Raw genomic sequence first — 13,272 nt, forward strand, 5'->3', positions numbered from 1 at the left:
GGCTTCCACAGCTGCCCTACTGTGGTTGGAAGCTATCACCTGACATAGTCTTTGTGCCATTCTGGCCTTGAGTTGTGAGCAGAAATACTATTTCTCTGCTACTTTTCTTCAGTCTCAGCAACAGTGAACATATAAGAGATCTATTTTTTTCCCTCTTTATCAGCCTGGATCCTGCAGAAAATCCAAGGACAGTGCTGCCACCTCATTGCCTCTACAGGCATGTTCGAGAAATAAATCTTGATTTTGTGACAGCACAATCTCATATCCTGATGAACCCTATTTCTTTGTTTTATCCTGACAGATGCATAAGATAGTTTAAAAATAACAATACAAACAACAATGACATTATTATTGCAGTACATATTATACATAATAATATTAGCAATTAAACTAGAGTGGTGCTTGATAGTTTTTGTTTTTTGGGGGGAGTGGTGGGTACATCTGGCTATGCTCAGAACTCCCAATTTGATGCTTGGGGTAACATGTAGTATAGGGGATCAAACTTGGGCCTCCTGCTTGCAAACTATGAGTTCCAGTTCTTCCAGCTCTCCCCAGAGCCTCTTTTGTAGTTATTATTATTATTATTTTATTGTTATTGTTATTTTGCAGTGGGGATTGCTCCAGGGGGTACAAGGAATTGAACAGGTCTCCTGCGTGCTTAGCATGTACTCAGAACCTTTGGGCCATCTTAGCCCTTCTTTTGTGGATCTTTTTGCTCCTAGAAGACCTACTAAGGACGAGCTAACGTTTTCTTTCTGTGACCATGTTACCCGCTTTTGGGGGTTTATTTGCTTTTGGACCACACCTGATAGTGTTCAGGGCTTACTCATGATTCTGCACTCAGGGGACCGTATGGGATGCTGGGAATTGAGCCCGGATCAACTGTAAGTCAAACACCCTGCACTATTGCTCCAGCCCAAGTTACCCACTTTCTATGTTCCCGGATATGAGACTTAGGGATTTTGGATCATGTGAGGAGCTTGGATTTGGATCCTCTGTACAGGGTGGATCCTCTCAGGGACCTTCCCCCTCTGGGAAAATCCTGGGCTGCACGAGTTCAACTAGTTGAGCATCCTGAGGCTGAGTGTGGACCCTGCACTGTGGGGAGAATGTGTCTGTCCCTTATGCTCCCGCAGAGAAGTTCCTGACTATGTCCCTGCCAGCCCCAGGATAGTGAGACTAGGCTTGCCTCTCAGCAAGTAAGGTTCATAGGTCTGCTTCTGGCTCTGGTTCTCACAGGCTTCTTTCTGCTCACTGGGGACAATCTTCCTCCTTAGGAGGTTGAAGAGCAGTACTGTGCGTCATTGCAGTGGTCACCTTTGTGAGTCAATGTGGCAAAGTCCAGCTGTAGTGTTGGATCAGAGAGTTATTGGTCTCATACTATGCTAGATGTTTCTATAAACAAACCTTTTGTTAAAGAAATGAACATTTATTATTTTATTTTGGGGGACCATACCCAGGAATGCTGGTGTGAGTGGGAGGGGCTAATCCTGACCCTGTGCTTCGGGGGTTGTTCTCAGAGATACTTGGGAGACCCTGAAGGACTGGGAATCCAATCTGGGCCTCCAGCTTGCAAAGCATATCCTCATCCTGTTGAACTTGCTCTCTAGTCCCCCAAAGGAACTTTTTGTGTTGGTTTTTGGGCCACACCCAGAAGTGCTCAGAGGTCCCTCTTAGTAGGACTTGAGAGTCCATAAATAGTGCTGGGGTCAAACCTGTGTTGCCCTTGTGCAAGAGTCCCTGCCTGTCAACGTATGGCTCTGGCCCCCTGAAGGTGACATTGAAGTCAGCAGTTGCCCAGCATAGCAGATGGGCCTCTGCCGGGTGGTCAATGGTCTTACTAGAACAAGTGCAGCCCTGCCTGGGGAAGAAGGATGTTGAACCACTTGCCTTTGAACTAGAAAGGTGGTTCCTCCCTGCTTCCCCACTGCCAGACTCTTCCACCTGTGACAGCTTGCAGAACTGTCTTGCCTGTGACAGCTTGCAGAACTGCCTAAGTCAATTGCTGCAACTAAATCTCCCTGGCAGGGTCTGTGTGGGAACCAGCACTGATAGGGCATCGGGGCCCCTGTCCTTCACCCACCAGCCCTCTGCCCCCTCACGTTGCTGGCATCAGGAGGGGCTCTTCATGGGATGCTCGGTGATTATCCAGCACTTTCTACAGCCCGGATGGGGTGAGCATATTGCCCTGGTGAAAACCAGGAGACACTTCAGAGTCTGGGGTGTATGTTGAATTTTTTTTTTTTTTTGCTTTTTGGGTCACACCTGGTGATCGATGCACAGGGGTTACTCCTGGCTCTGCACTCAGGAATTATCCCTGGCAGTGCTCAGGGGACCATATGGGATGCTGGGAATCGAACCCAGGTCGGCCGCCTGCAAGGCAAACGCCCTACCCACTGTGCTATCGCTCCAGCCCTGTATGTTGCATTTTAATGGTTTGGCAGGGCAGGTGGTAAGAAGGCTTAACACACACACACGTGTGTGTGTGTGTGTGTGTGTACATATATATGTATATACATATAATTTAAAATTATTTATTTTTAGTTTTTACTCTTTGGGTTTTGGGGCCACACTCAGTGATGCACAGGGGTTACTCCTGGCTCTATACTCAGGAATCATTCCTAGTGGTATTTGGGAAACCATATTAGGATGCTGGGGATCGAATCCAGGTTGGCTGTGTGCAAGGCAAACACCCTACCTGCTGTATTATTGCTTTGTCCTCCTGGAATTTAAAAAAATTGAATCAAGGTGAATTACAGAGTTACAAAGTTATTCATGATTGAGTCTCAGGCATACCATGTTCCAAAACCCATCCCTTCACCAATGTCCACTTCCTCCATCAATGTTCCATTTCCCTCCTGCCACCCAGCCTGCCTCTTGGCAGGCACTAGTTTCTTTCTTCCTTTTCTCCTCCCCTTTTAGAAACCAGAGTTTATGCTACTGTTACCAAGAGGGTGTCATGCATGTTACCTCCTTGCAACACCTGGTCCTGGTCCAGAGAGACCACTTTAGAGCCAGATGTTTGGTGGTGTGCAGAGACCTGGGGTACTGCCACCCTCCCCCCTCCCCAACACCGTGATACCCAACCTGGTGGTCTGGCAGTGCAGACTTAACCATTTGTGCCTGTGCAGACAGTGTGATACTGTGGCGGGGTGCAGGTGTGTGTAAGACAGAGAAGTGAGCTCAGGGATAGACACAACTCCAGCCTGAGTGTTACCTCCCAGCCCCTGGGCTGTGTATCTGGAAGCAGATTCTTTTCTTTTCTTTTTCTGGGGTCACACCCAGTGGTGCTCAGGGATTACTTCCGGTTCTGCACTCAGGAATTATTCCTGGTGGTGCCTGGGGGACCATATGGGATGCTGGGGATCGAACGTGGGTCAGCTGTGTACAAGCTGTGTACCCTCCCCACTGTACTATTGCTCCAGCCCCAGGAGCAGATTCTTTACCACATGGACAACAGCTTCTGGGTTCACTGGCAGGTAGGGGTGGGCAGGACAGCCCCAAATTCCTGCCTTTATCAGCTCTCCTGAATAGTTGTGGACATACAGGTACTAGAAAACAGTCACGTTTCTTGGGTTTTATTAAAAAATCCTCAGAAAAAGAGCATTTACAGTGACAATACTCAATGATAATCTGTGAATCATCTTTCTATCAAGTGGAGAGACCTGGTATGTCCGCTACTGGGTGAAACATCAAAGTAAACACAAACTTATTTCAAACATCACGTCCGGCTCCTGTGTCGGTACAAATCTCTACTAAAGTTGATGTATTAAAAATAATTTATATATATTTTATAAATAAGGAAAAATTCACATGTATAGTAATTCCAGGAGGGCTTTTGAGAAATACCAGTGATTACAGAAAATATATTTTGGAGTATACACAACTGCTCAAAATAACGTGATTTGCCTTGACATAAGAGATTGGAGATTTCTGAGGTGGGTGGGGTGTTGGGGGGTGGGGAGGGATCTGAATGGGACCTATGGTGTGTATGACTTAGTTAGCTCGAGGGTCATTCAGCAATATGACAGCACGAAGGTGTGTGGGACCCCGCCAGCAAAACTCCATGCCCAGTTCTGCTTTGAGAGCCCCTCACACGGCCTTCCCAAGCACAGGCAGCGAGGGAGAGAGGGGACAGGCTGGGCTGGGGACGGGGTACTGGCTAGTCACAAAGGCCAGCAGGTGTGGGTAGGGGAGCCAAGAAGCGGGTGCTGTGGGTCTGGACTGGGGCACCTAACAGACTGTGGCCCCTCATCTCGGAAGCAGCTGAAGTCACAGAGGACCAAGGACTTTTATGCCTCTGGCAGTGGTCACGCCAGCCAGTGGATGGTTCTGGAAATGTTCTCCTCTCAGAGCTCATGACAGTCTGACTACGAGGGTCAGGTCAGCCTTCTTGGAGACGAAGCTCTGTCATGCAGAGGAGGTGTGTGTGTGTGTGTGTGGGGGGGGGGTGTCTCCAAAGGGTCACGTATACCCCTCTGGCCATGTTGATGGGGAGGGCCTCATGCTACCAGACTTGGGGTCAGGGTGATTCATCATTTATTGCTTTGTGGGGATACAAGCTAAGCCCGCGGAGCCCTCTGGAATATGATGCGTGTCGTCTGGCCCATGTGGAAAAGGGAAGGACCTGTGTCAGTCCAGGTGGCCTCAGGAAGAGGGCATGGGAGCCATGGCTCTGGACAGAGATGCGGACTCCGGAAGTTGACACACTGGGTGTCGTTGATCCTCCCACGTAGCTGCAGACTCATAGGCCGTTGACCTGGTTTGCTGTGCTCCGATCCTCAAGTGGTTTAGCAGGCCCTCTGGTGTAGAAAGTAGGCAGAAGTGGGAGGCCCTCTGGTGTAGACAGTAGGCAGAAGTGGGCATGTTACCAGTGGCTGGGGTTCCACGGTCACATCGTGGAGACAGGCATTCTCTGCCCCTGCTCTTGGATCCTTTAAGCCTCAGCCTGTGAGCACTATGATTTTGGAGGGAAACCAAGGCAGCTAGAGGTTTTCTTGAACAAAACTTGCTTGGTCTACCTTGGTCTGTCAGTTGCGGGGCAAACAGTAGTATTTGAGAGACTTCTAACTTGGACCCCAAAGTGGGGTACCAGCAGGGGCAAAGGTCATGGGCCCTCTGTGGAGGTGAGGTCAGTGTGGCCCTGGATTGTAGGTGCTGTTGTGGCAGAGCAGGGTCAGCTCGTGTCCCCACAGGAAGAGGGCCCGGCTGATGTCATGGTCTCCCCACTCCTGTCTGGCCGCTCCTACCCAATTGCATTTGGTTTCCTGACACTCTCCAGGTCTCCGTGGCCTAACTTGGGGATGGTAGGGGGTTTGGGTGTTGGTGTAGCAGGTGGGACACTGGGCAGCAAGGGGCTGTGTGGTTCTGAGTGCATTTGGAGTGGGAGCTGGCACGGGACTTCCGTGTTGGCAGTCAAAGTCACCCCACATTGCCTCTCTGGCCTACGGCTGGTTCTCATCTGCAGGTGATGTCAGTATGTGAGGTAGATTGTGGATGAGGGGCAGGGGTGGGGTGGGGAGAGAGACGGTCGAGGGTCTGCGGGGTGGGTCTGAGTGAAGCGCAATGGTGAGAGAGGAGTCCATGACGTTTGAAGCCCCTCATAGAAAAATATATCCAGACTGAATCTGTTTCACATCTCAGTTCTGAAATGTCCTTTAGTTCACAGGTTCGTGGTCAACAGAAAACAAGACGTGTGATGCCGGGAGCCACCTCCAGGCTGCTTACTAAAGGTCCAGGCAGGGTGCACTTTGCTTTATTGGGGTTCAAAGCTGGTTCCCAGAACCCGCCTGGGACTGGAGTGTGTTCATGCGCAGAGGAAGGAGTCTCGGGAGACTTCTACTGAGCTGCTTTCTTGAGATTCTCTCCTGCAGAAGGCCGGGGATTAGGGAGCAGGCGGGGTGCAGCCACGGCCTGTGGGTGCTGCTCAGGGCAGCTGCAGCCTCTGCTGGGGCATGGGTTCCTGCCAGGCCGCTCTGCAGTGGTCCGCACTGGCTCACACCTCCAGAACCCCTTCTGGCCGACTGTCCTTCTGGGACCTAGGATCTGCAGGCAGGGGTCAGCTTCCTGGGCTGGACCGTGAAGGCGTGGTTCAAATCCATACTCTCCTAGCAGTATAGATTATTATTGGGGTGCTATTATGAGTGAGCACAATCTGTGTTTTTAATTTTTTTTTTTGGTGAAATTTTTTTTCTAAGGTCATTTTTTAAATTCACGGTGTCAGTGGCTTTGGGGGTGATGTTTGGGCATCAGGAAACCTTCTGTGGTGAGAAAGAGCTGGTGACCACGGACCTTCGGTGTTCATGCTGGGGTTACTGCTCATACCTGCAGGCGTGACTTAAGCAAGTGGTCATCAAATTAAACTGTGACTTGGGGGGCTGCAAAGGAGCGGCGAGGAACCAGGGCCTGACGGGATTTCCTGTGCTGGTGGCACTGCTGAGGAAACTCGACTCTCCTCCATCCTCCAGTCTTTCATAAATTTGTCTCCTGGGCTGTGTCCAACTGCTGTATCCTGGAGCTGGCGGCGACCTGTAGTCTACAGTGATGGTCCTGCCCTTCTTAAGCCACTCAGGAAGGGCAGGGGTGGAGGCTGATGGGCCCGATTCCTCAGAAGCCCCTCCCTCGACAAAGCTGTGTGGGCAGGTGTCGCATCACTCTGGAGCCGGGGGTGAGGGTTCTCTTCACAGGGCCACAGAGACTGTGTCTGCCAGGGGCTCCCTCAAATTTCCATGAGTTTTCCTCCCAAGGGAGAAGTTCATGAATGTTGGAGACTTTTGTTGATGAAAGTAGGGGTTGGGACTGAGGCAGGGATGAGAAGCAAGGCTGGGCCCTTTCTGTCTGTGCCTGCATCTCCTCAGAGGGGTGAACCACGAGTGCTCCCTTGGTCCTGCTCTGGGTGATGGGATGCAGCAGAGGTTGGGGGTTGGAGGGTTGGACAGTCGGGGGGTGGTGGGGGGCTGTGATATTGAGTGTGAGGCAGACTCTGTGCTGGCTTTCCCCGAAAGGGCTCACACCTCAGCTGGGCAAGAAAATCAGGACCACGGTGCAGGGGGGCCCTGCCTGCTGAGGGGTCTGTGGTGGGCTCCCTCTCCCAATGCCAGGTAATCTGAAAGAGGATGATCCCAGCTGGAAAGTGTGTGTGTGTGTGTGTGTGTGTGTGTGCGTGCCTGACCTGAGGAAAAGGGATGTTTGGGAGCCCCAGGGAGCCTCCTTGCCAAGACACTCTGTTCTGCTCCCCAGGGGCTGGGTGGGTATGTGATACTGGGGGAAACTGAGGCCCCTTGGGACATGCAGCTGGGCTGGCCCCAGGTTTCAGGGTTGTTCTGTGGGCTGGAATGTTGTCAGTGGGTCCAAAAACACTGAGACAGGCTCTTTGTATGGGTGAGAGGAGGCAGCGAGCAGCGGCAAAGACATTAGGTTGGAAAGGGTGCACTTAAGAAAACCGTGTACACCCCACTATGTCCTGGACGGGGGTGTTTCTGCAGCCCCCCAGCTCCGTCAGGCAAGCACAGTCCTGAACTGGGGGTGCTGAACCCCACTCAAAGAATGTTTCCCTTTGGTGGTGAAAAGCAGGCCCCTGGGGTCTGTCCCCGTGTCCGCCCTATGGCGGTCAGCCTGAGGGTGGTCAGCGGTGTGGAGACAGGCAGGCTTGTGGACCAGTGGCAGGAAGCTGGACCCCAGAGTGCCTCTTTCTGCTGACTAGCACTTGCAATTATAGAAAATTAATTTTTAATCAAAGTTTGCAAAATAAAGTGATGATTTCCCCACCCCACTGAGGCAATGACCTGCTGGTTCTGCCTCAGGTCCAGAACGAGTCAAAAGGAAAGAGAATTAAGAAGCAGCTGGAGAGGAGAAAGTGGGGCCCAGAGGAGGGCGCGGGTGGTGGTGGAGGGGCGCAGGGACGTGAAGGCCACAGGGGGATAGGTGGGACACTGCCCCTGGGTCCGCAGGGACAGGCAGAGCAGCTGGTCCCTTCCCTGGGCACCAGGGCTCTCGGCACAGAGGATCAGTCTCCCCGGGGGGGCACCCCAGTTTCTCTAGCAGTGCAGGCCTCAGCCTGGGACACTGCAAGGAGACCAGTGTGGAGCCACGAAGTGGAGACAGATTTTGCTTTTGTCTGTGAAAATGTAGAGCGCGCCAGCTTGGGGGTTGGCGGGGTCCGGACCAGGTGGGCCTCCTTTTCTGGGGAGGCAGGGGGATCTTGTCTTCGGGCGTCCCTCATACCTCGCCCACCCACACCACCGTGGTCCCCCTCGGAACGCCGGCCACCTCACACCGCAGGGCCTTCTGCCTCCCGTTGATTAGAAACAGTGATGCCTGGGCCGGTGTGAGGAGGTACTGTCCAAACAACCCACTGTCCCTCACGATCCTGTGGGGCGCTCCCCGGGGCCGGGCAAGGTCCTGGGGTGGCTCCTTCAAGTTCTGCAGCACCCCCGCCTTCCCTGTGGCCAGCTCCACAAACAGCAGCCTGGGCTCGGCCTCCAGCGTGGCGTAGGCGTGGTACTGGTTGCCCTTGGTGAAGGAGCGCTGGAAGGCCACGTCCCCAATACCCCCGCTGGCTCTCAGAGTGTAGAGGGTCCGGATCTCGCCTCGCACGGTGATCTCTTGCACATGCAGCTGGGGGCTGCCGCTGGCGGCACTGACCACAAAGCGCCCATCGGGGGACGTGTGCGGGGTGCCGGCAACGTGGCCGTTGGGGCCCACCACAGAGTCCGTGACGCTGTCCAGGAGCAGCTGCGGGGCACTGCCCTGACCCGGCTGGCACTGGATAAAGTAGTAGCCACCCAGGTGTGTGTGGGCCATGGCCTGGGGCACGCAGCCATGGCCCTCCAGGCTGATGGTCTTGACGAGCACCAGGCTCTCCAGGTCTACTTTGTGAACAGCGGGGTCCGACTTGTTGAAGATGAAGCCAAACCTGTGTGGGAGGAAGGGCTGTCAGGGGTTGGGGGGGCTGCCCTGTCAAGGACCGCAGCCCTTCTCCAGAGCCTGCAGCAGGCAAGCCACTCAGGGGGTCAGGGATGAGTGTCACCCCATGGGCTGCAGTGGTCCAGAGATTTACCTCCTTGGATCATAATAAAGATCTTGAGAAAGGTAAAGGGGGGCCCAGGGGCCTCTTTGGGGTTCCTTTTTTTCTTGTTCTTTTGGAGTCTATCTGGAGGCACTCTGGGGATACTCAGAGGTTGGGGGTCCATGCAGTGCTGGATCTGAGGTTCCTGCATGGGCTCAGTCCTCCGAGCCCTCTCTCTGGCCCAGGGTGCTCTGAGGTCAATCTGTGGGCCTTGTGCTGGAGGGAGAGGGTGAGGCAGAGCAGGAAGAAGGAGCTGGTTCTGCTGAGTAGACAGTGATGGTCTGCTGTGACTGGGAGCTGGGGGGGGGGGGTGTGGGGGCTGTCTGCCTCTAAGCAGGCATGGGGCCAGGAGCTGCTCCCCTCTGGGTTTTGTGAGCCCCCTCTCTGCAGGCTGTGTGTTAGCTGCACAAAGGCCTGACTCTGACAGGACTTCCTGTCTTGCCCATGGATGCCTTTGGGCACTATGTATCCCAACAGAAAGTGAGAATACTCTTGTCCAAAATCACGCAAATAATAGTGCTTCTGAGTGGGGAAAGTGCTCACAAGAAAGTATCTTCTAAGAGTGGGAGAGACGTGCTATGTGCTCCCCTCTGTGCACTCAAGCTTGCAGGACTTGAGGGGTCTCACCACTTACACCTTTGGGGCTCTTCCAGGACTGGTGTGTGTGTGTGTAGGGTGGGGAGGGGCTACGTGCTCATTTTCTTCCCTTGCAAGGATCCACGGGCACTCCCTTCTGTTTGAGCCCAGCACCCTCCTGCAAACAGACCCCCTTTCCTGGCGGTGATTGAGGTAAGATTATACTCCTGGCTTACAGAAGACTTACAGAAAGGGGGGGAGTGGTCTCTGAATGAGGAGCAAGGAAAGATCACGTGGAACAGAGCTCATTTCCTGGTGGGGACCCCCTTCCCCACTGTGATTGAGGTTCCTAAGAGCAACCCCGGGCTGTGGAGAGCAGAGAGCAAGGAAGAAGCAGGGTCAAGCTCTGTGGGTTCATTGTATATGCTTCTAGCTGTGTGATCTGGGTCAGTGTTTGAATGTCTCTGAACCCGTTTCTGCCTCTGTCAAACCCCTCTTTTGGTTCCCCTCATCTGGCAAGCAGAAGGTGAGCCGGGTCCCATCTTGCCTCTGGGTTCCTCATCTCCAGGCCAGGTTTCCTCATCTTCACGGACCTTTTTCTTCACTCTGAACCATGAACATCAGGGAAGGACTCATGCTCTGTCCCTTCCCCAGAGGGCCCAAGGACAACCTGAGAGGAGCAGGTGGGAACAGAGACAAGAGTGGGACCCCGCTGAGGCGTGGGGGACCCCGTGGGAGGCAGCTCTCACCTGACATGGTTGATGATGAGGTTGGTGGGGGGGATGAAGAAATCCTCCACTCCAGAAAAGGGCACACGGACCAGGTGCTGGCCCTGTCCGCTGCTGGCCTCCGTTAGCACCTACAAGAGAGGGAGTCTGGGGTATCCATCTGTCCTATAGCTGCTGGACACCAGAGACTGGGTATGCGAGGGCAGGGGTAAGGCAGCAGGCAGGCTGTCGGAGAGAGGGGAGGGCCAAGCCTCATGACCATCCCAGTCATGAGGGGGTGCAGGAAGGGTGTCCCCAGTGGGTCAGGTCATCAGAGCACGCCCCATGTGGCTTGGTGGGAGGCCCTCAGAACCAGACTAGGACTCAGAGATAAGTGCATGGATCCCTGCCTTCTCAGCACCTGGCCACCTGTGAATTCTTTTTTCCTTTTTCTTCTTTCAGTTTTTGGGGTGATGCTCAGTGGTCACTCCTGGTTCTGCACTTGGGAAATGTGGTGGTGGTGCTTGGGGGACCCTATAGGATCCCAGGGATTGAACCCAGGTTAGGTGCATGCAAGGAAAGCATCTTCTCCACTGGACTATCCCTCCAGCCCAACACCTGTGCATTCTTTTTTTTTTCTTTTTGGGTCACACCTGGCAATGCACAGGGGTTACTCCTGGCTCATGCACTCAGGAATCACTCCTGGCGGTGCTCGGGGGATCATATGGGATGCTAGGAATCAAACCTGGGTTGGCCGCATGCTAGGCAAATGCCCTACCCACTGTGCTATTGCTCTAGCCTCTGTGCTTTCTTGAGGGAGGAATGTGCTGCTGCTCTATGTCCCTTTTGATGTGGGTGCCTGGTGTTCCTGGGACTCAAGAAAGCAGGGAGGCCTTGCAGACTCCCGCAATTAGAATGCAGAATCGTTTCCAGTCCCCCAGGGGTCCTGGCTGGGAAGAGGCCCATCCATTGTACAAATTGGAAATGACAGAGCACGGCTGCCTCGGTTTCCGGGAGGAACCCTGCTCTCCCCTACAGATTAGCCCTTCTTGCTGTGTGCACCTTGGGGAGGGGAAGGTCCAGGGCAGAACAGAGCTGCTGAGGGATGTCTCAGGTTAGACTGGAGGTGAGTTCTGGAGGGTCTCCAGGAAACAGCCTCCTGAGGTCCGGCTGGGCCAGCTCAGGGAAGGGGGAGGTTGTGAGCTACCCCCTTCCCCCTTCACCCCCCCTGCCAGCCTTCAGCCTACACTCAGCCAGGAGGAGGTAGAGACCGAGGGGCTTCTTCTGGTGCGGGGGAGGGGTCTGGTACACACAGGCAGGGGCTGGACCTGCACAGCCTGGCCCAGCCTGTGTCTTCAGGCCTGTGGTGCTGGCTGCCTCCCCTCTTGGGGAATGGCCCTGCCTTCTCATTTTGCTTTGAGGGCCAAACAAACAGCACCTGGCCTGCTGCTCCCGCTAGAGTGGGCTTCTCTCAGATACTTCCCAGGGGGCCAGTGCTGGAATGGAGTGATGAGAGTCGGGACTCCCAGTCCTGGCGGCTCTGAAGCACTAACGTTCCATTAGATTATTTTCCTATGATTTAAAAAAATGGCCCAAAGACGCTTCTCTGGCAAGCCCGCGGGGGGGGGGGGGGGGGGGGGGGGAATGCATAGCATGGGGCGGTCAGGAAACAGCAGCATTAGGAAAGCGGATCTGAGAGTGTCGAGGGGAAAAGGCCAGAGAATTCCATACAGTAACACTGGGCCCTGCTTGATCCCAGGCCTGTCATTTCCACCTCTAATAGAGATGGAGAAGCACAGCTGTCAGCAGCCAGCATGGTCTCACCTCACCACTCCTACACCCGGCGGTTCCTTAACCAGCATGCATTACTCTGGCCACTGACCCCCAGGAGAGAAGCCCAGTCAGCCTCATTTGCCAGTGGGCCATGCACACACCCGTGTCCAAGGGGGAAGTGCTGACCTCCCCTCTAATAGGTCAGCTTGGTTAACACAAGCAATGTGAGTCCTCAGGCCACGTGGCAGTTAGTTAGGGTGGGCTCAGAATCCCCAGAGGAGAAGTGCTGGAGGGGTGAAGTTCCCACAGGCCCCTACCTGGATACTGCAGGGAGTGGGCCCCAGTTACAGGCAGTCGCGAGGACATGGTTTTCAGTGCTTTTCCAATGTAAAGGTGAAAGGTAAAGGCCCTCCCGTTGTTCATCGATTTGCTCGAGCGGGCCCAGTAACGTCTCCATTGGAGATTTTGTTGTTACTGTCTTTGGCATATCGAATACCAATGTAAAGGATGCTGAAACAGGGAGAGTCGGTGCAATCTCTCAGTCTCGGTGATTGGGGCCTTGGGGGGTGGGGGGTTGTGGAAGTTGCTGGGTCAACAGCACTGTCCTGAGGTTCTGGTTCACCTATCCTGGCTGCTCAGAGCACTGGCCCTGCTGGTTGACATTTTTTCTGGGAGCAGTTTTTCCAAGTACTTATTACACTCGCCCGGCCCACGGTGATGAAGGCAAGTTCCGGCAATCTAGTTCATTTTCTTGTCCTAGCACATTTCCTAGTCTTTCTGATTATGATGATGGCAGGCATTATGCTCTCATTCCTAATATTAATGAAAATGCTTTTAGCATTTTGTCATTTAGGCAGAATTTACTCTTGGTTTCTGGGAAGTGTTCTTCATTCTGTTTAAGGAATTTCCTATTCACATTCTTAGGTTTTTTTTTTGGGGGGGGGGTTGTTGTTGTTTTTTTGGTGTGGAATGTCTGCTGTTATTGAATTAAAGGATTTTCTAGCATGTACTGAAAATAGCATAGGTTTTTTTTTCCTCCCTGTTGTTATTTTGAAGAATGTTCCCTGATTTCCTGAGAGTGAATGCCTGTCATTGCTTCCTGGGAATTTGTTCCCTGCTTGGGCATTTAGATACATTACTGGACTATTT

General features: G+C 53.4%; 1 protein-coding gene across 1 annotated transcript in view; it reads right to left on the bottom strand.

Moving 5' to 3' along the window:
* Window positions 1–7,489: 7,489 nt before the first annotated feature.
* FSTL4 (follistatin like 4) overlaps window positions 7,490–13,272 on the bottom strand; it is a 304,947-nt gene continuing 299,164 nt past the window's right edge. The window contains exons 15-16 of the mRNA XM_056124385.1: window positions 10,393–10,502; window positions 7,490–8,914 (exon numbers count right to left, since the gene is read on the bottom strand). Coding sequence (XP_055980360.1) covers window positions 8,218–8,914; window positions 10,393–10,502 — 807 coding nt within the window. The 3' untranslated portion in view covers window positions 7,490–8,217. The remainder of the gene's footprint in view (window positions 8,915–10,392; window positions 10,503–13,272) is intronic.

The sequence above is a fragment of the Sorex fumeus genome, unplaced genomic scaffold (genome assembly GCF_029834395.1).
Source record: "Sorex fumeus unplaced genomic scaffold, SorFum_2.1 ptg000051l, whole genome shotgun sequence".
NCBI lineage: Eukaryota > Metazoa > Chordata > Mammalia > Eulipotyphla > Soricidae > Sorex > Sorex fumeus.